The sequence below is a fragment of the Ochotona curzoniae genome, unplaced genomic scaffold (assembly GCF_017591425.1).
Source record: "Ochotona curzoniae isolate NIBS_2020 unplaced genomic scaffold, NIBS_Ocur_1.0 patch392, whole genome shotgun sequence".
Classification (NCBI taxonomy): domain Eukaryota; kingdom Metazoa; phylum Chordata; class Mammalia; order Lagomorpha; family Ochotonidae; genus Ochotona; species Ochotona curzoniae.
In genome coordinates, this window is record NW_024466964.1 from 600,063 (window position 1) to 626,832 (window position 26,770).

The window sequence follows — 26,770 nt, forward strand, 5'->3', positions numbered from 1 at the left end:
GGGGAGAGACTGGAAGATCTGTATGGGTCAGACTCATGCACCAGCCCACATGGGAATCCAGAGTTGGGCTTGTTAGCATGGAACATTGCTGACCACCACACACCAGTCCATGTGAAAGCTAGGGCTGGGGATCTATCTAGCAGGACTAGATCTCAGTACCTGACTGTCAGAACAGGGGACAGGTCACATTAGGCTGGGCCATGACACTAACCAGCATGCAAGAGAATCAGGTCCAGGGGTAGATTCTGTGGGGGAATGTGGGCCAAACCCTGTGGAAATACAAGTCCCGCTGGTTAGCTCAAGAGTTGGGATAGTGATGGGCTGAGATAGGTGTGACCATGGAACTTGCCAACACTCTCGGGTATAGGGACCAAGAAGGTTCTGGGCAGGTCCAGGCTGCAGCACCTGCATGTGTGGGGTGAGCCAGGACACAATATCCTCTAGCTCATGATAGGCCAAGATGGAGGAGCAGACTTATGATAGACAAGGGCCTAGCACCTGCTGGCATGTGTGAGATCTGGGTCTGGAAATGGGCTGAGTAGGGGAACTTGGGAAACTCCCTTAGAAGGTCAGAGCTTCCCCTGGTGAGCAAGTGGTCTGGCCTGGGAGTTGGGCAGGCTGGGCAAGGGAGCTCCAACTGTTGCCTAATGACTGTGTTGGCAAGTGCAGAAACCAGGCTGGATATGGGTCATGCTGGGCTAGGCTGTCACACCTACCAGTTTGCATGAGCCAGGGATGGGAGCAGGCTGAACAGGGTAAGGTTGTAGCACTCATCAGTGAGACAGGAGGCAGGCCAGGTCAGACCAGGCTATAGCATCCAAAGGCAAAGGCCAAGACAGGTGAGGGGCTATGCTAAGCTGAGTCAGAGCAATCACTGGGATGCATGAAATCTGTATCTGGTTGGGGCCTGGTTGGGGAGCAAAGGGGATGGATGCCATGGCTGGGGTGTGGTTCCCACTGAGTAAGTGCGAGGGCCAGAGTGGGGGCTGCTATCTAGTCTGGGCACAGCAGCAGTATCCCTCAGCACAAGTGTTGGCTGAGTTGGGATGTACCAGACTGGGCTTGGCTAGGTCTTTATCCCCTAAAGAGCCATGCGTGAGCTGGGTCTGGATATGGACTAGGCTTGGCTGGGCTGTAGCACCCAACAATAAAAACCAGAATGGGTGAAGGCTGGTCAGGAAAGGCCACTGCTCCTGCTAGGACAGGAAGTGAACTAAGTAGGGCTGGCCCATGGACCCACAAGTGTGCACATGATCTGGCACTGGGAGAGGTTTTGATGGAGGGCAACTCCTCTGTCAGGACACAGTCCTTGTAGGTGAGTGCCAGAACCATAATAGGGAGCAGCCTGGACCAGTCCAACGAATGGTACCCACTGTCATACATTTGGTGTTGGTTGACGGTGAACCAGGCTATGCCAGTTCATATCACCCTCTGGTGAATCCAAGCACCAGAACGGTATGTGGGTCACCCTGGACTGGGTCACAACACAAGCCAGGACTGGGGGCCACGCTGGCTGTAGCCCCCACAAGAGTGAGTTGGAACTGGGGGTGGGCCACGCCAGACTGGGCTGAAGCACCCAACCAGCACTCATGAGACCTGGGGGTGGGGAGAGGGGACAAAGCTGATAGGGGGAATATGGAGGGCTCCCTACTGGATCACCACTCGCACTGGAGAGCATGAGTTGTGACAGCAGCAGACCAGGCCGGGCAAGGCTACAACATCTGTTTGTCTCATTTGAGCTGGATTAGGAGGGAAAAGCCAGGCTGGGTTGACTGTTCCTACTGGTGCATGCATAAGTCAGAGTGTGTCGGGGTTGTTTGGGCTTTGCTATGGCATCAGCTGGCAAATGCTGGCACAGGGGGCAAATTCTGTCAAGCTAAACTGCAGAACCATCTGGAGAGTGCAACATCCAGGAGTGGGAGTGGGCCCCATAGGGAAACAGGGGCACCTCCTTCTTGGGTTGCCGCTCCCACTGGTGAGCATGAAAACCAGGACTGGGGCAGGCATAACTAGACAGAGAGTGGCACCCACTGGCATGTGTTTGGGCTGGTTGGGTTGAACTAGGCTTCAATGCCCACCGACACACATATGAGAGCTGAATAGGATGTGGGACAGACTGAACCAGTCTGCTGCACATACTGGCATGCACGGGAACCAGAGTAGGGGCCCAGTCCCAGCTGCTGTGGACATTTGGGAAGTCAAACAGTGGATGGAAGATTCTCTATTTCTTTCTTCTCTCCACCTCCTTCTCTGTAACTCTACCTTTCAAATAAATAAATATTTTTTTAAAATGCAATGATACACAAGGAAAGGACCTGAACATTTTTCTTTTGTTTAGTGAGAGATGATTTCTCACATTCACTCATTAGAAAGGTATATGTACATGTTTCTTTATAACGTTTATCACATTAAAAAATTCTGAGAACTCATAGACTACTAAGACAAAATTCTCAGGTTTATGGATCTTATGCTGCATTAAAAGATAAAATAAATCACAAAATTAATACTTTCATTAGAATAGCTATAAATGCTATACTGGAGCAGTAAACATATAGAGAAAACATACACTCTGGGTTCTGATTTTATGCATGTTAGAATTTTATTTCCTTACATTCAAGGAACAGATAGAGGGAGAGAGATTGATACAGAGACAGAGAAACTTCGAATCACTATGTTACTCTCCAAATGCCTAAATCCCCAAGATGGGCTGGGCTGGGAACACAGTCCAGATTTCTTACACTTGTGCCTTCACCACTGCTTCCAAGGGTCTGCACTGGCAGTAAGATGGAATCAGGAGCCAAAGACAAGAAGTGAACCCAGGCACTCTGATACAAGGGACACTGGCATCCTAAGCAGAAATCAAACACCGCCTGCAGCAGGGGTTTCTATGGAGCAGTATTCAGGCTGAATTACAAAGAACCAATGCAACTGGAAGGCATATAGGAGGAAGCTGTTCAAGTAGAAGGAACAGCATGTTTGAAGAAGTCTTCTGGTAGAGCATCATTATATGGTCAGCCAGAGCCTACAAGGTAAAAAGCTACAGGAAGAGCTGGGGAGTTTAATATGAAGTGAAGGCAGCAGGGGGTCAAATCAGACAGGGCGATGTAAACCACACCCATGCTTTTGTCCTTAATCCCCACAAGGGAAGCATGGACAGGTTAAAAGCAGCAGTGCAGGGCCCGGTGGCGTGGCCTAGCGGCTAAACTTCTTGCCTTGAATGCCCCGGGATCCTTTATGGGCTCCACTTCCCATCCAGCTCCCTGCTTGTGGGACCTGCTTTAGGACCCTGCACCTGTGTGGGAGACCTGAAAGAAGTTCCTGGCTCCTGGCTTCAGATCGGCACAGCACCGGCCGTTGCGCTCACTTGGGGAGTGAATCATCGGATGGAAGATCTTCCTCTCTGTCTCTCCTCCTCTCTGAATATCTGACTTTCCAATAAAAATAGATTAAAAAAAAAAGCAGCAGTGCAACAATTAATTTGTATCTTAAAGGTAATTCAGATTACAGTATGCAGAATGAAGTATGTTATTTTAAGGATGAAATCTTTAAGATCACAGTAGTTCAAGGGAATACTTTTGGTGGTACTAGTAGGGGATTTAGCTGCACTGTACCTAATTGTAGGAAATAGACTACTAGGACCTGGTTATGTATGGTAGTGAGGGTTTCAGCAAATGGGAGAGGGACAGAACAAAGACACTAGCTTTTGGTACTGTTTTAAACATGTAATTACTAAAGAGTCTTCAGATTCTGTGGGTAAAGGCTTGAGAGGAAGAATATGAATGAAGTGCTGTATTTCAAGTGAGTTACCTTAGTACAGCAGTCAAGTGGAAAGTTGAGTATTAACCTGAAGTGCCTGAGAACTGTTACTCATACTTTAATTGAACTCACTGTTTGTGGCATCCATCCCAGGTATACATCTTTAATACTAAGGTTAAGTGTTTTTATCCATGGATCACTTCTTCTTGGAGTGAGAATCTAACAAAAATCATATCCCTTCCCTATAAAACCCTGCCATATACATTAAACTGACAACAAACATTTATTGGTCATTTAAAAATTATTCATTTATTTCAGGGGCAGAGAGAGTGAGAGCGGCCGTCTGCTGGTCTACTTCTCACACATCTGCAATGGCCAGAAGAGGCTGGTGCCACAGCTGGAAGCAAGGAATACAATCTAACTCTTTCTCTGCTGAGTGGAAGGAACTCAATCATCTGAGCCACCACAAATGCCTGCCAGAATCCAAATTAGAGGGAACTAGAGTCAGGAGCTGGAGCCAGGCACCCTGATAGGGCACACAGGGATCTCAACCTACTAATTGCCTTACTAAATATCAGCCCTTAAATAAGTGCTGAGAGTAAACTGCTGAAAAAGATGTATTATGCCTTGCATGAAACTAACATTCTAAATGGCAGGAACAAGTAATAAACCAGAAAATAAATGCAGAAAAGGGTTACTGTTACAAAAAAAAAAAAAAAGAATAAAAGAGCAAGCAGTATGTAGTGTTAGTACAGAATGGTCAGAGACTATTTTCATGAGCATGAGACATCTAGAGCCCAGCAAGAGAGTCTAGTGGCTAAAGTCCCTGTGTTACACAAGATCCTATATGGGCACTGGTTCATATCCCAGTTGTCCCACTTCCCATCCAGCTCCCTGCTTGTGGCCTGGGAAAGCAGTCAAGGATGGTCCAAAGCCTTGGGACCCTGCACCTGTTTTGGAGACCTAGAAGGAGCTCCTGTATCCTGGCTCTGGATTGGCTCAGTTTGGGGCATTGTGGCCGCTTGGGAAGTGAAGCAATGGACAGAAGATCTTCCTCTTTGTATCTGCTTTTGTGTATATCTGACTTTTTAATAAAAATAAATAAAGTAAATCTTTTTTAAAAATTATTTTTTCTATGCTAAAACATAATCAAATGAATAGAAAATTAACATACTGCTATAGTGTGACTGTGTCCTCCCAAGTTTATGTGCTCCAAAGCAATAGTGTTAGAATGGTGAGTCCTAATAAGAGGTGAGGTGATTAGGTCATAATTAATCACTTCAGTAATTAATTAAAATGTCTGTCACAAGAGTAAGTTTGTTATTGTGAGATTGGCTTCTTCCCAAACTGGAGTATGAGAGCCCTCAGGTTGGCTAAGATGCAGACATCTATGAGTGCTCTGCTGATCCACCTCCCAACCAACACGCATAAGAAGGTGGTGGGAGATGGCCCATCTCCTGCCATCCATCTGGGAAAAACAAATGGAGCTCTAGACTCTTGCTTTAGCTTGGGCTAGACCCAGCTACTGCAGCTAAATGAAGAGCGAATCAGCAGGTCGAAGATGTCTCTCTTTGCCTCTCCCTCTTCTCTCTGCAAGTCTGTCTTACAAATAAGTAAATCTTAATTTTCAGGAGGTGGGCACAGCACTGGCTTGCTCCTTTGCTGACATCCTCTCTTGCCTCTCTGTCTGCCTTCCTTCTGTTATGGATCACACACCACAAAACCCTCAGCAGAGGCTGCACTCAGACTTCCCGGACCCCAGAAATGAGTACCAAATAAGCTTTTGTTTTGCAAAATACCTAGTTTGTGGCATTCTGCTTATTGCAGCAGCAAACAGGATATAAAGTATACGTCAAGAGGGTTTCCTTAGCAGGTTTAAAATTTCTTATAAAAAAGTTAAGATAAGAAAATTACCCCTGTGGCCAGGCACAGTGGCCAAACTAAAGTCCTCGGTTGTGCACACTGAGATCCCATATGGGCACCAGTTCATGTCCCAACTGTTCCATTTCCATTCCAATTTCCTGTTTGCAGCCTGGGAAAGCAGCTAAGGATGGCCCAAAACCTTGGGACTCTGCACCCGTGTGGGAGACCCCAAAGAACCTCCTGGCTCCTGGTTTTGGATCAGCTTAGCTCCGGCCATTGGGGCTGCTTGGGAAATGTACCATCAGGTGGAATATCTTTCTCTCTGTCTCTCCTTCTCTCTGTAAATGTGCCTTTCCAATAAAAACAAACAAGTCTTTTAAAAAATATTGCTCAATAAAGGAATACATACAAAATATGGATAAAACTCACATCCACCCAATAATCTGTGAACATAAAATTTGAATTTTGGGGACTGGTATAGTGGCATAATAGGTTAATCCTTTCATGTGGTGCTGACATCTCATATGAGCACTGGTTCCAATCCCAGCTGCTCCACTTCTAATTTGGCTCCTGCTACTGGCCTAGGAAAGCAGCAGAGGATGGCCCAAGGCCTTGGGTTCTGAATCCACCTGGGAGACCCAGAAGAAGCTCTTGGATCCAAGCTTTTAACTAGCCAAGTCCTGGCCATCATGGTCATCTGGGGAGAGAATCACAGATGGAAGCTCTGTCTGTCTCTCCCTCCCTCGTAACTCTGAATTTCAAGTAAAATAAATCCTTAAAAAATTTAAAATAAGTTAAATTGTACCTTCACAAATAAATGTTTAGCAAGTTTTTGCTTTGTTTTGTTTTGTTGCTAAATCTGTCAGAAAACCAATAATATACAGCAAAGAGTATTGTTTTGTACTGCTGGCAGTAGATTTAAATAGATTATTTCTGGGGTGAAGACATAAGACTAATCTAAGACTAAATACACTAAGTTTTTCCATCATAGCATTGTTAATATTAAGTAGCAAAAAAAAAAAAAGCCCACAAATAAATACTATTGAATCCTCAAAGAACAGCCTGAAACTACTAAAAATTAAAATAAATTTTACCTACAAACATGAGCAACATGTGGAAGTTACAAACATGTGGAAGTTACAAAGTTGATTCTATGAACTTAAATAAATTATACACATGGGTGCACATACTTGCAGGCAAAATTATTTCAATATTAGAAATGCTTTAAATAATAGATGAAACACTTAAGAAGCCATTTTTTATATTAAGACATTTTTCTATGTACAAGTATAAATACCACAATTATCTGATGATTACAAGTTCCAGTATCAATGTCCATGTCTGACTGCAAACAAGTGGTAAGGAAGTAGAATTATACATGCAGCAATCCAGTTCACTTAAGTTTCAATTCATAGCATCTAAAATCCTACCAGTAGAAAAGCAAAAGCTTTCATATATTGATAAAGAATTATGAAAAAAATAGTTCAAGTAAAAAGGAATATACAGTTTCACTTTGTTAACTGGACTGATTAGGTCTCTCAAACAACTTTAAAACATACTTGTTCTACTGGTTTCCAAATGAAGCGTATGGGAAATCTTCAACAGCAGGAGTGCTACCTTTCCTAAGAGATACAGCGGTCAGCAGTCTCCTTTTGTCTGTGCCTATGCACTATGGCGTAAGACTCTCTCCCAAGTTACAACTACTTCTCTAGAAGAGTAATTCTATGGGCTGCCACAATGGGAGCGTGAGTAAAGGTGATGTCTGTGGTGCCTGTGGGGTGCTGGTTTGAGTTCTGGTTGCTTCACTTCTGATCCAGCTTCCTGTGAATGTGCCTGGGAAAGCAGCAGCAGATGGCCCAAGTGCTTGGGCCTCTGTAACCATGCAGGAGACCTGCAAGAGGGTACTGGAACCTGACAGCCCAGCTTCAATCACTGTGACCATATGGGGAGTAAACCAGTAGAGAGAAAATTCTAACTCTCTCCTTCCATGACTCTCTTTCAAATAAATAAGTTAATCTTTTTGTTTTCTTACAGAAAAAAAGAGCAATTTTATTAAAAAAAAAAAAAAGAACAAGTGCAAAAGAGTGTGAGAGAGAGAAGGGAGAGAAAAGTATGCTGCATAGTTTGAAAAGAAAAACCAAGAAATTCTGATACAGTACAAGCCATCCCTTTGAAAGCACAAAATTCTGCAAGTTCTTCAAAGGCAGCATCAGGATATTTGTTTTCATTCTACAAGGCACATAAAGACTGTAAGCAAGCTAGCACAATTTTTGAGGAGTGTTTCTTGCATCTTTCTGACAGAATCAAGAGCTGAAACATTTCATGGATTGATAGAAAGTAGCAAAATTGCTTCTCTGCATTTTAATACTTAAGAACTGAAATGATTTAGTTCAAATTCTCATTTCACACTGAAGAAACAGCAAGGGAATAGCCAGCTTAACATTCTGCCTCAGGATCATAAATCCAGCTGACAAGGGGGAACCAGCAATGATTGCTCTAAGCACCCCATGGCATCCTGCCACAAACAAACCTGCTATCCACTATGACCGTGTGCATGGGTGCACACACACATGCATATTTTCTGCATATGTGAGACAGAAAATCCCTAGGAGTTATCCCCATAAGTAATTTTAAAGCCTACGAAGAACGACGGTGTCAAATTCTACATACTTCTACTGAGGCAAAAGCAACAGCAGCAGAAATTCTGTTTATTCTCTCCATTCTCCTTGCATAAATTCAACAAAGTTTCCTTAAATTAATGCTTAGCCTGTGTCATAGATCTGCTGAGTATAACTGTTGCCTCAGCATCCATTCACAGGCCTAACAGTTATTCGAAACCAGTCTTATCTTCGTGTATGTCTGCTTGTGATAGAAACCACTTAATCCTCATCTCACTGACTCAAAACCCAACATGTCCCATAGCTGCTGACCAAGACAAAACTTAATACAAAGGCTCACAAACTTCAGCTTCACACGTGCTTTCTTGAAGTTAGGCCATCTAGCCACATGGCGAAGCCTTCCTGATGCCATGGGCCTTTAATGCAGCCACAACCTCATAGTGCTGATTCTCTTCCTCACCATATCCCATCTTTCCTTCTCCCTATCTGCTGGTCGAGCTGTCTGGGGCCTCTCGTCTTTCTACTGGCCTCCCATGGGCATCTCTGATTTTTTCTGGCTCTGAAAGTAAGTTCCTCTGATCCATTCATTTTGGTTCCATGTTCTTACTATGTCTCATATGAATATTGTCTGCAAACCTTTTTCACCAATAGAGGTTCTCCTGGAGGGTTGCCATGCGTGGATTATGGCCACTTTGGAGAATGAGACCTTGACACCAAATTAGAAAACTACAACAGTATGACTGCTTACCACAATGAAATTATGTTCCTTTTCACACTTCTCCATAAATATTGTCATGTTTTTCTAAGAAAGCAGGCACTTGAAGTTTGAAGAGCTATCCCTGACTCTTTGCTTTATTAACATGTAAGGAAGCCATTCATCCCTATTTACCTGCACAGTACGGGCTTATGCCTGGGTGTGTCTGGATAATGATTAGTGGCATTGCATGGTACTGCCATTGATTTTCAAAACTGACTCAACTCAGATGGTAAACTGTATGGTCATTATTTCTCTTAACCTTATCTATTTGTTTTAAAAGTTGCTAATCATCTCTCCAACTGGCTTCTTCTGTTTCACCCGACAGCACTAACGTCTCACCTAAAATGTAACACTAGCCTCCCTGCATCTATATCACATTTCTGGACATACTGTCCCTCTGTGTGGAATAACCTTTCTCTTCCCATTTGGTAAACAGCACTTGAGTTCCCAAATGGCATCTCTGCTGTGATACCTTCCCAGGCACTTATAGTAATCCTCTGTAACTCCGGAAATATATATTGAATACTCATTATGCACCTGGTCCTAAGCTTAAGCAAATTAAAGTATCTCATCTCCTTTAAGCCATATAATTATACTACATGGTTTTATTTTTGAACTGGCACTCATCTGGGATGTCAGCATGGCAGATAACAGCTTAATCTCCAGTGCCACAATGCCAGACTGAGGTTTTATTTTTAAATGTGGAAATTAAGGATCGAGCAAAGTGCTTGCTTTGGCAGCACATATACTAAAAAAGATCTAGCAAAAAGAAACCTGGCTAACGTTATAAAACTAAGTAGTGAAATAGTTTCCGCAATCTCAATGTCTAATCCAAACCTTTGCATTTCCCACTTGTGCAATTCCACCTATACCACCAGGAATGGATCTTTATGACCGCACATTTTTTGACCTGTGCTGCAATTCTCCCCTCCCTTGGTCACCACTGTGCTTTCATGGCTCTTTCTGTACCGCACAGCAGAACCAGTCAGGTGTCAGTCACTGGCTCTCTGTCTCCCCTGAAGGAGCCTGGGATCTCTCTTCAGTGAGAAAGCTGCTTTCTGCAGCACATACAAGTATATGTGGTTCAAAGCAGGTACTCTGCCAGGACAAAAATAGTAAGTTTCAATGCCAAACACTGTCCTAAATGCCAGCATCATTCTTGTGCTTTTTTTTTAAAAAAAAAGAAATGAAATATTACTAGCACATGTGTCTGTTGCAATGCAATCTGTGTGCTCTATGAAGTTTATACATTTGAAAAGACAACAGCTTACTGAGTATGGATTTAAACGCAAATCAATTAATAAAATAACCATATGCCTCATATAAAACTTAACACTTCTGAAAAAGAACTAGCATTACAATTGTGATTAATGGCCTGCATTAGCTCAAAGTATATATTCACTGAGACACATATGTTCATTCAGGTCTACGCTCCCTGTAAAAGGATAACACACAAAAAGAATTTCTGTGCCTGAGGACAAAGGAATAACAAGAACAGGGCATACACAAGCTTAGAAGATTAAAGACAAATCTCATAGGGAACGGAGATGCAAAAGACATGCAAGTGTTCAGGTTGAGAATTTAAACACAAATCATCAAGTAGTCTTCAAATTTAGGGCTTATTAGTAATAACCTTTTAACTAAGGTTTAAAAATACAGAAAATAACTGAGCCAGCACTCCCAAATCCCAATGGCTGACAGACAAGTGAAAAAAATGCTCAGGCTCCCTAGCTATTAGGGAAATGCAAATAAAAACCACACTGAGATTCCACCCAACTCCAGTGAAAATGGTCTACATATAAATATCAACAAACAACAACTGTTGGTGAGAATGTGTGGAAAAGGTACGCTTAGCCATGATGGATTGGTGGAGGATATAAACTAGTGCTGCCACTATGGAAGTCAGTATGAATAGTGCTCAGACAACCAAGAATTGTTCTACCATATGACCCAGCTATCCCACATCTGGGAATATATCCAGATGAAATGAATTCTACATACAAAAAAGTAACCTGAAACTCTGTACTTACAGCAGCACAATTCACAATAGTGAAGATATGGAAGCAATACAGATGATAGCCAAAATACAACTGGATAAAGAAACAATGGTACATCTACTCTATGGAGCACTACTCAGCCATCAAAAAGAATAAAATCCTGCCATTTGCAATAAAATGATCAGTCCTAAAAGGACAAATATCTTATGTTCTCTCTGATACAAGAAAGTCTTTATGCAAAGCACAAAATGAATAGATCAAACTATATACATATGGGAATATATTCATATATATTCTCATAGATGAACAGTATGAATAGATCAAACTATATGCATATGAGAATATACACAGATGAACTGTATAATGGAGACTGGCATACCACAACGTAAAGGAATGTTAAAGTATAACACCTTTACCCCAGAATAAAAGTAGGACTCCCAATGTAACGTTAAATATACCGTTACAGTATGATGACAGATTTTCTACTTTGTCAATAGCTATTGTGCCATGTTACATTTAATTGGCAGAAAGTTAAACCTGTAACTGTTATGGAAGTACCACACTACTGTGATTATGCAGAGAAAAATAGGGGAGGAAGGAAGAGAAGGAGAAGGGAAGAACTCCTATACCTACAAAACTACTGTGGAAACTCTTAAAAAAAATTAATGCCTTATATTGAAATTATTCACAGCACTTGTCCATCAATCAAGCATCAGCTGTGAAAGGGGAAATTCAACAGCCTTCTATTCCATAATAATTTTGCCCTTAGTTGCTTCTGTGTGCTGGGTTCTCACTTTCACATAACTTTTTAGGATGTGAAAATTATTTCACATGTGAATCATTTATCAAAAATTTCGTAATATCTACCTTTCTCAAATGCGTTAATTTCTACATACAAGAATATTAATTATACTGTTCATCAGGAACAAAGAAAGTGCCTGACAGAATTTATTAATGACTCATAAATAATTTAAGAAACCATCACTTACTGAGGTTCACTTATGTATTCCTAAAGCTGTAAAGCAGACCTGTTACATATCCAGCTATGCTCTGAATGACACAGGCAATCATCTCACATAAAACTGTCTGGCAAAAATGTTTAAATTCTCAACATTACTGTTTGCATTCACATAGTGCGCAGCATTTAATTCCTAAGGTCCCATAGTGAAAACATAAAATACTCATTTAATGATGAGGTTTCCATGGAAAAGCAGCTCCTTTTGGTATCATGCAAGAGTTCATTAAGAAGAGTGGCAGCAGCTGTGCTCTGAATGTGAAGACAATACATAACAATGTTACCAATAAAATCTTGGGGCTATAATAACTTGCAACGAGAAATAACACATCTGTTTAAATTCCATTTAGATATTCGAGGCTATGAGACAACTGGTGGAAATAGAAGTACAGAAAGTTGCTATAGAACAAAGAATCGAATAGAGGTTAGTGAACGAACAAACACTGTCACCCATCACCGCTCACATGCTGTCTTACCTGAGGAGGAGTGGGTGTGGTGGTGGGTCTTCCTATGGGTGGAGTAGGGTTTCTGCTGCCACCTCCAGACATAATCTCCTCTGTTATATCTTTACCTCCCTGGTTTGGATCCCGAATTCGTATCTATAAGGTTAAATAAAATGGTTTATGTACAAATGATGACCCTGTGGTAGTTTTATAGGCATATGATGTGTTAAAAATACTAACTGGGAAATGTGTCAAATACTGAAGTTGACAATCATCACATTTGCCTTAATTTCAATCACAGAACCATATGGGGTCACTCAAAGGAATTCAGGCCATTAGCACTGACATGAGCTAATTGGAGTAACATGCTAAAATAGGACCTACTATGGATTAAGTTCTAGGTCAAAAAAGCAAAGCATTTGTGCCTATTTTCTAGGCTCTAATAAATAGATCGATTTTATTTTCAATGTTCGGTGTAAATCAAGTTTCATAAAACAGTTTAATATGTAGAAGTTACTCTGTAAATTAAGTTTTAAATGCCATAAATATAGTTTCTAAAGGATAAAATCAAAAGTTGTACACATTCTAGGTCTTGAGAATGGGAATTTGTCCTGCAAATAACAGTATTTATGTATGCAAGGAGACTCATTACAGTAGTGTGTTTACTGGTAAAAACAAAGAAACTTTCTAAAGATTTATCCAGAACAGAATAGTTAAAAATTATCCTCTATCTCTACAAACTAAATTCCAAATAGGCAGTAAGAAGCAAATCTTTATGCATGCATATTCACAGGAAAAGGTCATCAAGATGTGCTGGTAAGCGAGAAAGAGATGATAAGTATGAGTGTGTACGGTGGTCATTTCTTTACAAGCTCTCTCTCCTTATGTCAATGGGATGGGGACAGAACACAGAAACTGGGTCTGAGCACACCCTGCTAGAACAGTGTGAAACAACAGTGCTGCTATTCATTACTGTCCTCGTTTAATTAAGGTAGAGCTGGTTTCTTGAGATTTTCAAAGGATTCATTAATAAAGACCATTTCTTCAATGAAGATTTCTAATATTGGAGCTGGTGCTCAGAGCAGGAATTAGGACACTACTGCTCTCAGCTCCTCATTCCATCTTCCTCCTAACAGGACCCCTGCAACAGGAAGTGGTAATGGCTGCAGTAAACAAGTCTCTGTTACCCACAAAGGAGAGCTGTAATGAGTCTCTGGTTCTTGGCTTCTCCTGGCTGTTGAGGGCATTCAGAGTGAACTGGCACAATGTCTGCTCCCTGTCTCTCCTCTCTGCCTCTCAAATTAAATAATAATAATAATAGTAATAATAAATGTCTTTAGTATCAGTTTATTTTTCAAATACAAAAAGTTATTGTGGCTACAGCTTTAAGTATTGCTTAAATTTGTTTTACTTTCAGTAACATATATTACTGCTTTAATTTTTTTTTTCAGTTTTCTGTATTCTGAGAGATTTGTTCACATCCAATTACTACCATGTTGACTCACACATAATCCAAAACACAGGTTTTCAACCATTAGTGTCAAGACACACTGGTATGCCCAGTTTATGATGACACGAAATGTCAGTTCAATGTTGCAGCACAAAGATCTGAACCTCACTAGTTAGTTACTGTTAGAATCTTTCAAGAATATTGCTCTGGAGCTTAGCAATGTGGCATAACCTGTAACACTGGCAATAACAAACAAGCTGGCTTGAGTCCCGGCTGTTTCACTTCCAATCCAGCTCCCTGCTTACATGCCTGGGGAAGCAGTGGAGGAAGGCAAAAGTGCAAGGCTGGGCCCCTGCAACTACATGGGAGACCTGAAGAAGCTCCTGTCTTCTGATTTCAGCATGGTCCAACATTGGCTAATGCAGCCATTTGGGAAGCGAGTCATCATATGAAAGATTTCTTTCTTCTCTCTCTCTCTCTCTCTCACTTTCTTTCTCTCCTACTCTGCCTTTCAAATAAATAAATATTTTTAAAAGAATATTGCTTTAACAGCAATCCATCTATCGTACCCAGGGTGGAAGTAAAAGTCTCTCCGAATTAAAAACACCTCCTGGGGCCCAGTATGGTAGCTTAGTGGCTAATTCTTCACCTTGCACACCAGGGATCCCATATGAGTGCCAGTTGTAATCCCGGTGGCCCCATTTCCCATCCAGCTCCCTGCCTACAGCCTGGGAAAGCAGTCGAGGATAGCCCAAAGTCCTGCGATCCTGCACCCACGTGGGAGCCCCAGAAAAAGCTCCTGGCTCCTGGTTTCGGACTGGCTTAGCTCCGGCTGCTGTGTCCACTTGGGGAATGAACCAGTGGATGGAAGAACTTCCTGTGTCTTCTCCTCTTTGTAAAATCTGACTTTCCAATAAAAATAAATAAAATCTTTTTTTAAAAAAAATAATATCTCACGTTTTTGCGTGATCTGACAGATCTAACTGCTCTAGACTTTGACTTTTATATTACTACCACCTGATTGCTTGGGCCTGTCTTCAAACACAGAAGCATGTGCCTATAATTATTAAAATAATTAGAACAAGATTATTAAGGCTACTTAAAATAAACCCATTTCACAAAGGATTTTTTTTTCTTGCTGTCCTTAATACTTGAATCCATTTCTCTGTGCTATTTTTTTCCCTTCTGTCAATTTATACTTGAATAGAGAGCCAACTAGACTGATGTTCAAAAACACGCATTTGTGAGAACGGAACTCAAGCTCCGTGCACAATCCTCCAGTACACTACACTGTCCCGCTTCTAGAGCTGTAGAGAACGCTGACATGCAGACACCTAGCTCAATAAACACTAGAAGTTAATACTGAGCAAATGGTATCAAATGCCCACACAAATCCTCCAGGTCAAGTGTTGAGAATACAGGGGAGTAACAAATGGCACGGTCAATTGTGAATTCACATGAATAATAATTGTACAGATTTATTTGATAAGAGATACCCAAATGTAAATTAAAAAAAAATAATAAGATACTTCTTACAGTTTTTTTCTCTCTCTTGGTTGGAGGAGGCTGTTGCTGTGTAGGCACAATAATAGGTGCTGACTGATACACTGGTTGACTTGGATAAAAAGGCGTTCCTAAAGAATTAGAAAAAAGCAAATAAGCCATTATTTGTTAAATTCTATAGGATTATCAATGGCATTGTGTCTTGTCTCTACACCATCCCCTACAAAAGTAAAAAATGTCAGATTTTGCCTTCTTTATAATTGTGTTCTATTGTTAATTCTCTTCCAGAGATAAAGAAATTATTCTAAAACATATATCTTAAAATATTTATAAGCAATTGATATAAAAATAATATCTAACTCATATATAGTCACACCAGAACTACCTTTTAAAAACAAACAAACAACAACAACAAAAAAACACACCAAAAAACCCACAAGCCCAATGCAATGGCTCAATTGGCTGATTATCCCCTTGCTAAATGCTGGGATCCCACATGAGCACCAGTTAATCAGTTAATGTCCCAGCTGCTCCCCTTCCCATCCAGTTTCCTGCTTATAGTGTGGGAAAGCAGTGGGGATGGCCCAGTCTTGGGACCCTGCAGCTGTGTGGGAGACCTGACAGAAGTAACCAGATCCTGCTTCAGATCAGCTCAGCTCCAGTTGTCGTGGCCATCTGGGGAGAAAACAAGCAGATGGAAGATCTTTCTCTCTGTCTCTCCTCCTCTCTGTAAATATGCCTTTCCAATAAAAACAAACCTTTTTAGACCATGTTCTGGGCCCTACTACTGTATTCTTTTTTTTTAGGTTTATTTTCTGGGCTTACTACTTCAAACAGTAACCGCAAACAAGGACCTGCATGAAGGTTGGTCAGTAGCAGGTAAACACTCTGATCATTTTATGTTGTGGAAGTGATCTAATTTTTATTCATTTAAAAGGCAGATTTACACTGGAAGAAGGAGAGATGGAGAGAGATCTTCACCAGCTGGTTCACTCTGCAAATGCCACAACAGCTGGAGATAGGCTGGGCCAGTCTGAAGCCAGGAGCCTGGAGCTTCTTCACATCTCCCACAGGGATACAGGGGCCCCCAGGCATCTAAGCAAAGAGATGGATCGAAGCTGAACAACCAGGACTAGAACTGGTGCCACATATGAGATGCTGAAGCCAAAGGTGGCAGATTTAACTCCTAGAGCACCAGTCCAAGTCTAACTATTTTTTTTTAACAGAAAACCACTGACATACATTAATAAATTAACCACAGAAGTTGGAGTCATAGCAATGCAGGTTAGGTACTGCTTGCCTGCATCCTGTATCAGGATCTGCCTTCCTTCTAATGTGCCTGGAAAGGCAGCAGATGACAGCCCAAATACTTTGTTGCCTGCTACCCATGTGGGAAACCCAGATAGAACTCTTGGCTTCTCATTTCGACCAGGACCAGCTCAGCCTGTTGCAGGTATTTGAGAAATGAACCAGTGGACAAATGAAGATCTCTCTCTCTCTCTCTCTCTCTCTCTCTCTCTCCCTCCCTCCCTTCTTGCCTTTCTCTCCTTCCCCTTGCCTTTCAAATATATAAGTAAATCTTAAAAAACAACAATAACAAACCCGGCAAGTGTCCTTATGTTGAAATGGGTACAACGCTGCACATAAGCAAGTAAAAGAAAATAATCCACACACAAAGAATCAAAGATCCAAACTAGACTTTCTATCGTTTCTTAACACCGTAACTTTGCTCTACATATAGCCCATCTGCCTGAAATTATCTTCTTACCCCATCCCTAATACTCCTGATGAATGTTTTTGACTCCCCCCAACTTTTATTATTAATATTACACCTGAGTACACAGAGTAGAGGCAAACAGAATGGAATAGATATTGCAAGGTAGAGCGGAGAGATTTGCTGGCTAACTTGATGCAGAGCAGGGAAACAGAACTCAAAAGGGAATTCTTAAGGTTTACTTGCACAAGTGAAGAACAGAGGTGCTGTTTACTGAGCTGAGAGAAGAAGAGTAGAGCTTTGGATAGAAAAATTGAAGTCTCGATTTTGGACTTGAAAAATCTAAAATTGTTATTGAGCCTTTTAATGGGGAAATCCGGTAAGGAGTGACATATACAATCAGAGAGGCAAATGATAAATATGAGCTGAAGTTATCCATGTTAAGATTACTAGAATATGAACCACGTTTAAGCCATTTTTAGGGTTCTGCTGCAGTAGTCTAGTGGCTAAAGTCCTCACCTTGCATATATCGGGATCCCATATGGGCACCGGTTCTTATCCATGCTGCTTCACTTCCCATCCAGCTCCCTGCCTGTGGCCTGGGAAAGCAGTCAAGGACAGCCCCAAAGCCTTGGGACCCTGCACCTATGTGGGAGCCCCAGAAGAAGCTCCTGGCTGCGGGTTTCAGATTGGCTCAGCTCCAGCTGTTGTGGCTACTTGGGCAATAACCAGGGGGCAGAAGGTCTTCTGTCTCTCCTTTTCTCTGTAAATCCGACTTTTTAGTAAAAAAATAAATAAAATCTTTAAAAGAAAAAAATTTCATGGTTTAAACTCTGGCATATTTTATTTTGTCAGAAGTCACACAAATGAGGAAACGTTGTAAAGGAGAGGAAAAATAAAACGAAGACAATGATTGAAGCGAAAAACATATTTCTAGGGCGAGTGTTGTAAAGCCACCATTTGCAATGCCAGCATCCTGTATGGGCACCAGTTCATGTCCTATGTAGTTCAATTCCAAACCAGCCCCCCGCTAATGACCTGTGAAAAACAGGGTTTGGGCCCTTGCTCCCACCCCCGGAGTAGAAGACCTGGAAGAAGCTCCTGGCCTTCTGGGGAATGAATGAAGCAACAGTTTCAGATCTCTTTTTTTCTGTGCCACCATTTCCCAATCCTGGGGTGTAATTCTTACTTCCAAACAACCAATAAATCCTGTTTAAAAAGTGTAGGGAACTAGAATTAAAAGTTTACTTAAAAAATTTGTCAAAGCAGAAATCATAGGTGACTTTAACAAAATTGTTTGGGTAGAGAGGTGGTGAGTAGAAAGCCTTATTTGAATGGGCTGAATAATAAAATAAAAGAAAGAAAATCAAGACAGTTAGGACAGGTTCTAGAATAAAAAAGTGCACCAATGGTACAATGACAACAGAGAAAAAGAATAACAAAAATGTAAAAAGAGAATTGTTAAAATTGATAGACTTAAATAGGTGACAGACAGAATCTAGTGTACAACAGAACGACTGAGCTTCATGAGGGCTACGAATAGCTGACTGACTGGACACAAACAAAATCATGTATAGAAAGGTAGTTAATAATCCATCACATCCTATTGCTTATATACAGAACACCTATAAAGACTTGAATTGAGTAATAAATACACCAATTACGGTAACCTCAAAATAAGTGTCTGAAATATTCACAGAATTGAAAACTTGAGATGTATTGGGTTAAAAGAAGTTCTAAATAAACAAATAGTATTGGTGCTATCATTATAATCATCATTACAAATAATCTCAAGTGGAAATTTCCGGAAAAGTTATGACTTGCAGTACCAGAACTTTACAGGTACCAATTGGGCTTAGAGAATCAGATTTGGAAAAGACCTAAGGAAAATGCATTACTAAGATTTCAGTAAGTTCGATATTAGAAGACTAAATATCCTTAGGTAACCTGAAGCAAATAATAAACAACTTTGAAAGCAGAGATGAAATGAAAGATTTTATGCTACCCCATTATGTCATTATCTCCTATACACAGAAAACCAAACCCTAAAATTGGTTTCAAATGCTGCTAGACAAGCAATGTAGTCTTCACTTTATTGTATCTTCAAGCTGAGTGAAATAAGATCCCAAAGGAGAAACATTTCTTTAAAAGACTTCTCATGAAAGCATGATAGTGAAGAGGCTAGCATATTGCACACATCCAATAACAGCTGATGAATATAGATGGCAAAAGAGGAGAACCAATATATTGAAGTGAAACACAATTAGTAAAATATGAGCACAGCACAGCTTGGGAATCACCGACCCCAACCTGGAGCACCTGAACTAAAGTTTCAGCTCACTTTCCATTCTAGCTTTAAACTCATGCACAAATTGGAGGCAACAAGGAATTGGGTCCCTGCAATTTTTGTGAGGAAAACTTGGATGAGTGACTGGCCCTTGGATTCAGTTGGGGAGTGGCAGGGCAGGAGAATTTTTTGCAGGTATCTGGAGAGTAAGGCAACATAGGAAAATTGGCTTTGTTTCTCTACCTCTGAAATTACATTTTTAAAAATAAAAGAAACACATTAAATCTTTTTATTTTCACTTCTGAATTTTAGCAGCAAAGGAAATCTATCTCACCAGTTTCCTTTTATAAATTGGTTTGACATCTTACACAGTCAGGGACATTTAAAAAAACTTCTACATTCTATTAAAAATACTGATAACTTTTGCGAACTATTTATCAAGTTACTTCATGTTCTTGGATCTTTGTTTCTTGGCCACTGGATGAGGCAGATCTGTCCAGATCACAGGTCTATCAAATGCTATCTATGCACCATTTATTTTCCACATAAAGTTGTACTGGAAGACACCAAGAGCACAGTGACCCTGGTGGTGTTTCAGTGACTCCCAAACCATAACTAAACAAAAATGGGTCACTGCTGCTTTGGCAAAATTAATAGCATAATAGTCAAGTAACAAATATACACACAGAGAGGTTTATCAACTTGAAACTCAGAAAGTATTGTTCCTCTTCTGAAATTACTTTAGCCCTAATCTTTCACTGTTAAAATAGTCTTTCTATACATAATGATACTAGTAGTAAATGGTAGCTTTTAAGAACTTACTGGCAAAATTAATAATGTAGTAATTGGGAGGATATAGAGGACAAGTAAATCTTGGCAGGCCTACATCTCATACAAGAGTGTCTAGTTCAAGTCCTGGCTCTTCTATTTCTGATTCAGGCTCCTAAGGTATACCCTGGGATGCAACAGATGATGGTTCCTGCTTCTTACGTGGAAGACCTGAATTGAGGTCTAGATTCTTGCCTTCAGCCTGACCTAACATGGCCCCAGCTACTGAAGGCATTTGGGTAATCAATCAGTGAAGGAAGATCTCTCTGTCTCACAAATAAAATGAAAATAAATAATAACTTTCGTTAATATGTAATGCTCCTTTGTATCCTCCTTTATCATACGCTAGTTTTATCATTTTACTTGCTGTTACTGGAAAAATCTGGAAAGTACTGGTATAGCTAATATTCAAATTTCTTTTTATTGGTAAATCTACACACAAATATCAAAGAAATGTATTATAAATTCTGGAAAGACAAGAAAAATATCCTAACATCTGCATTACTCAAAATACCCAAAACACAGTTCTCACACATTTTAAGTTAACTTAAAAAATTTTCCCCAGGCCTTGAATTTTCTATAGCAACAGCAATAAACACTACAGTAGCACAGAAAATCAGTCCATCCCACAACAAACTATACCCAGAATAATAAAAACATCAGTGCAAAAACACATTGGCAAATACGGGAAACACAATAAAATTCAATTTGGAATGCCAACATTTCCCACTATATACCTCAGAGGAAACAATGATTCCTTTATTTTTAATGAGCTCAATAAGAACAAGCACTGAGACACTCAGAAAAAGAGTGAAAAATGAACAAACTAAGACATCAGGAGAGGAGAACCAACACAGTAAAGCAAGCGTGTATAGCTGAGTTTGAAGAATTATACACTAACACTGGTATTAGAATTTCAGAGAAAGTTAAGGAATATTCTATTAAAATCATTATTCAAAATTCAACTCAGGTACAGGAACAAAATGGTAGTACCTATAAACAAGCATAACAGCAGAGCTCAGATATACACTAGGAACTAGGAGGAAACGACCATTCAATTCACAAACTCCAATTCCAGACCACGAACGAACATGTCTCAGGATTTAAATCTTGGATAATTGTGCCAGGGTATGGAGAACTCCCACATCTATTTACAAAATGTAAACTAGGAAAAACACTGCTAATCTTACCCTGTTTTTTCTTATTAAAAAGCTCATTTTAAAGCTTTTTTGCTCAAAAAAGTCTACATGAGAGAATTAAACAATAACCTAAAAAATAGCAGTAGCCAATGTTACATTTAAAAATAACTGTACTGGAGCCAGCATGAGGCACAGCATCCCACATGAATGCTAGCTGGAGTCCTGGCTGGCCCACCTGTGATACAGCTCCCTGCTAATGCACCTAGGAATAGTAGACAGCCCAAGTACTTGGGCCACTGCCACTGATTTGGGAGATGTGGTTGGAGTTCCAGCTCCTGACTTCAGCCTGCCCAAGTTATAGATGTTGGAACTATTTGGGAGTGAATTAGTAGATGTAAAAATCTGTGTCTTCCCAATGAATAAATGAACTTTAAAATTAAAAAATATATATATTTTCAGGGCCTGGTGCGGTAACCAAGCAGTTAAAGTCTTCACCTTGCACGTGTTGGGATTCTATAGGGGTGCTGGTTTTAATCCTGACAGACCCACTTCCCATCCAGCTCCCTGCTTGTGGCCTGAGAAAGCAGCAGAGGGCAGCCCAAAGCCTTGGCACCCTGCACCCACATGGGAGACTCAGAAGAAGCTTCCAGATCCTGGCTTTGGATTGGTTCGGCTCAGCTCCGGCCATTGCAACCACACGGGGAGTGAATCAGTGGATGGAAGACCTTCCTCTCTTTCTCTGTATATCTGATTGTCTAATAAAAAAAAATAAATCTTTTAAAAATTTTACTAGAAGTGAGAGTTGTGCAGGCAATGAATTAAGCTTTAGCTTGAGACACCTGCAACTCACGCTGGCGTGATCTGAGTTTGCTTCCTGCTAATATATCTTGGGAGAGAGTAGATGACAGCTCAAGTGCTTGGGCCCCTGCCACTCATGCAGGAGCACAAAGAACCATCTGGCCAAGTACTAGCCACTTCTACCATTTAAGGAGTGAATCAGCAGATGGAAGATGTCTTTCTGCCATTCTATCTTTAAAGTAGAAGCAAATAAACTTAAAAATTTTACTTGGATTTCGGTCTGCAGATAAGGGCTATGACACTGTATGAAGACTGTAACTTCAAGCTAAATTCAAGGAGCACACAGGGAATGCTTCAGCAGCAATGACGTTACTATCAAGACAGCTTCCGCCACCATGATGCCAAGTGCTGTCAAGAGCACTGACAACAACCACCAAGACTGGGTGAGAAGCACATGTTATTTTATTTTAAAACTCACATGTATGCAATCTATTATCCTGAAAATGTCAAATATTTCATAGTTATACAATTTAACCAAGCTAAATTAAATAAACACATGTATTTCCGGCATTTCAGAAGGCAATACTAACGTGGGTAAAAGACAGCTGCTATGTTCTCAGAAAGAATTAAATCCAGGAAATACTTTGTTGCTTTGCTTGTTTCATTTAAAAATATTAAAGCATTTTTGTACTAATCTAACACAAATGAATTCGGCTATAAAGATTCGTAATTGAGTCACTAAGTCCCAGTGTAAGAAACTTGGCTAATGGATAGATTAGCACCCTAAACTAGTTAAAATTTTAACCTGTCTGTACTTCCACTGAGTGAAAGAGATAATGCTTATTGAATCTTAAAGCTTCATTGCTATTGTTCTCTGAATTTTAAATCATTTATACCTCACTTTCTATAAATTAAAAAGCACACTCAGTAAAAATTTAATAAGATGTTCCTTTCATTATTTCATAATTCATATATCTCTCTCTAAATCACCTAATGCATATCGTTGAAGTGCCTGCTGGTCATTGTTTTGAGTACCATGGCTATAATACCAAACAAAAATGGACATTATGTTACAGTGGGGAAAAAAGGGTTATTAATAAATTCTCCAAGCGGTAAGGTAAACACTTAAAGAAAAGAAATACTGAAAAACAAATAAATAATACTTATGACCGCAGTAAAAAGCTAGGTAAATGGTAAGCTGGCAGTAAATCTTGGGAAGCTGATGTCACAGGTTCTCGCTACAGAATTATCAGAAGGTGTTATCAATACATTCACTCACACTTCTGAAACATCATCTAAAAAAGTGGATGCTGTTCAAACCAAATTACTTTCTGTTTTTTAAAATTTATTTTGTTCTTTATATTGGAAAGGTAGATTTCAGAGGGAGACAAAAGATCTTCCATTTACTGGTCTACTCTCTAAATGACCACAATAGCTAGAGCTGAGCTAATATGAAGCCAGGACCCAAAAGCTTCTTCTGGGTCTCCCAATGGGTGCAGAGTCCCAATGCTTTGGGCCACCCTACACTGTTTTCCCAGACCACAAGCAGAGAGCTGGATGGGAAGTGGAGAAGCTGGGACACAAACCAGCATCCATACCAAATACGAGCACTGCAGGCTGAAGATTAGCCCACTGAACCATTATGCCAGGCTTTTAGTTATTTCAGTATTTATTTATTTATTTTAAAAAGACTTATTTATTATTATTAGAAAGTCAGATATACAGAGAGGTGGAGAGAAAAAGAGGAAGATCTTCCATCTGCAGATTCACTCTCCAAGTGGCCACAACAACTGGAGCTGCGCTGATTGAAGCCAGGATCCACTTCTGGATCTCCCACATGCTGCAGAGTCCCAAGGCTTTGGGCCGTCCTCAACTGCTTTCCCAGGCCACAAGCAGGGAGCTGGATGGTTAGTGGAGCTGCCAGGATTAGAACCGGTGCCCATAAGGGATCCTAGTGTGTGCAAGGCAAGTACTTTAGCCACTAGGCCACCACACCGGGTCCTATTTATTTACTTATGTGTCAGAGAGAGAGAAGATAAAGACACAGTGATCTTCTATTTGCTGGTTCACCCTCTACATAAGCCTGGAGCTTCTTTCAGATCTCCCAAATTGTGTACCAGGGGCCCAAGCTCTTAGGCCACTTCCTGCTGGTTTTCCAGGTACATTAGCAGGGAGCTAGATAGGAAATGGTGCATCCAACACTTCAGACGGCACCCATAAGAGATACTGTTGTCATAAGCAATGGCTTTACCCAGTGGGTCAAAACACTGGTCCTTCAACTTGTACTTAAAATCCTTCCTACCACTAAAGCAACCTGTCAAACAACAAAATAAAATAAAACTCACCAGTCAGCAGAAAATTCCTGACTTTTCAACTTACCATAAGCACTGGGGAAGTCACCAGGTCCTGGTCCAGGATAGAAAGGGCCTGGCCCAGGTGGCTGAACAGGATATTGCTGGGGGGGTCCAACATAAGGAGGGCCACTATGACGGTACTACAAGACAGAAAATACAACCATTTTTAAACAACAGGAAAATAATTCACTACAGAACAATTCAGCTCTCAGCATAAACGGTAGAAAATCATTCAACTCATGAAAAGACACAAGCACCTTCAACGCTTGCAGTCAGGATACACTGAGGATGAGAGAAGGTGCTTCTCCCGCCGAGGCACCCAGCACTTGGGTGCACAGCTAGCCAGCAGTTTACCATCAAATGCTCTGAGACTGGTAGCTTTCAGTAACTTTAAACTGCATCACATAAAGTCTTATTAATTAGTGAGTCTATTTTTGTTTGGGGAAAGGGATGGGACAAAATTATGAGTTTAAAAACAATTTCTCCATTAATTCTAGAAAATCTTAAAGGAGAGATAAAATTATTTTCTTACAGCATCATGGACAATGATAAAATGAGTAGACTTATAATCGAGAAAAGAATTCACACAGTAGCAAAAATCAAATGCTTTTACTCCCCCCGTCCCCCTTGCTCCACCTTATGAGAATCTGAGTTCATTTCCACCCTACTCCTGGACTAGCTAGGCCACAAGATACTCTACCTGTGGGATACAGTACTGAGGACCCTGGGGAACTGGGTACGGCATGGGCAGATGGTTAACCATCATGATGTGCTGACTGGCCTGATACACGGCGGTGGGTGTCTGCGCACCAGGGCGAATGGAAGGACTGCTATTCGGGATGGTAGCTCTAGGAGGCTGTATTTGAGGCCTCTGGAAAAACTGGAAAAGGAACAGACAGAAAAAAAATTAATAAAGAGGCATATCTAAACTTTAGTATCTCAAATTTTCTGTCCCTGTCCCAACATAAACTTAATCAACTTATTTTGAAGAAAAGATAATGCCTCTGGGTAGGCTCATAGAAAGTACTTCACACTGAGTCTAGCTCTGATCAGTGATAACACTCATTCAATAATAACAGGGAGGCCTCAACTTTTAAGTTTCATCTATCTTAAAATAAAAATCTTATATGTTAGTATTAATTTTATAATGTATAATGAAATACAACAAAAGGGGTAGTTAGTATTAGTGTAACAAAAAAGGGGTAATTGGTGGTTGTGTAGAAGTAGTTTTACTATATAAAAGCATTAACCTTTTCATTAAAAAAGTGGTTCATTATCAACTTGTTAAAATCAAAAATAGTTTTCTAAGAAAATACTGTTTCTTACATTTGTAACATTTATAAGAAACAGTAATATAAAAAAATTACATTTTGTAAATGACAAAAAATATTTAAACAATAAGGAATGTCTGAATATAACAACCTTCATTCCAGTCCATCAAGGTCAAATCAAACCACATGCTGGACTCAACAGTTTTTACTCTTGCCCCCCTCAAAAAAGGTGGCACAACCCATACTAAACAGAACCCAAGGTTGCTTTCTACAAAGCTTGCAATGGAAGTGGAGAATCTAGACAGGCCTCACAACAGTCCAGGATGAACACAGCTCAAATCTCCCAAAAAGCAACTTGCACCTACAGTTAGTTACGGTTTTCACTGCAAGCTTTATAACTTTCCACCGTGAAAGCATCTAGTCACCATCAATCAATTAGTCAATCAACTTCACTGTAGCAACAGGGACAGGGTAATAAAGAGGCCATGCACAAGCAGTAATTTGTTACCTGGATGGGTCTGAATCCTCCCTTCAATAATGAAGCAAGAAAGCAGCAGGAAACAGAAAGAAAGCCAATGGAAAAGCTTACAGATCAGTAGGAAGGGTAGGACTTAGCATGCAGCTCAACAAAAATATCTTTGTACTTACTAATAAGAGGAGAAAATATCAGAATGACAATTCTCAATTGAGAATTTAAGCACACATGGAATTAGATAAATTAATTTGGTGGCAAATGTTCGAATAGCAGTCACAGTTTATCAGCTTCAAAAGAAAGATCTGCTTGCTGGCACCAGTACAGCCTGGATGACTGATCACTGTCTCGCACAGATGCCTACGACTTCATCTGCCTTTCCGTGGGTCTCTCACCTTCTACTCTCCACGCCGAGTGGGGATAATAGTTGAAAATGTCACTTGTTATTTTTGAAGCCTGTTCTATCTTTATGGGGAAAATACTCTTCAACTTATCAGGCACATTT

At 40.5% G+C, this 26,770-nt stretch overlaps 1 protein-coding gene across 7 annotated transcripts in view; it reads right to left on the reverse strand.

The window, feature by feature from the left end:
• The window catches only part of LOC121167578 (eukaryotic translation initiation factor 4 gamma 3-like), a 165,572-nt gene extending 140,152 nt beyond the window's left edge, over positions 1-25,420 (reverse strand). For 5 of the 7 annotated variants that reach the window (XM_040997063.1, XM_040997059.1, XM_040997064.1 and 2 more), the window contains exons 1-4: positions 25,223-25,406; positions 24,548-24,662; positions 15,436-15,533; positions 12,483-12,605 (exon numbers count right to left, since the gene is read on the reverse strand). In XM_040997063.1, the coding sequence (XP_040852997.1) occupies positions 12,483-12,605; positions 15,436-15,533; positions 24,548-24,662; positions 25,223-25,288 (402 nt within the window). In that variant the 5' untranslated portion in view covers positions 25,289-25,406. Of the gene's footprint in view, positions 1-12,482; positions 12,606-15,435; positions 15,534-24,547; positions 24,663-25,222 lie in introns of all 7 variants that reach the window. The other 2 variants (XM_040997057.1, XM_040997062.1) reach the window with 2 other exon arrangements.
• Between the last annotated feature and the right edge of the window lie 1,350 nt (positions 25,421-26,770).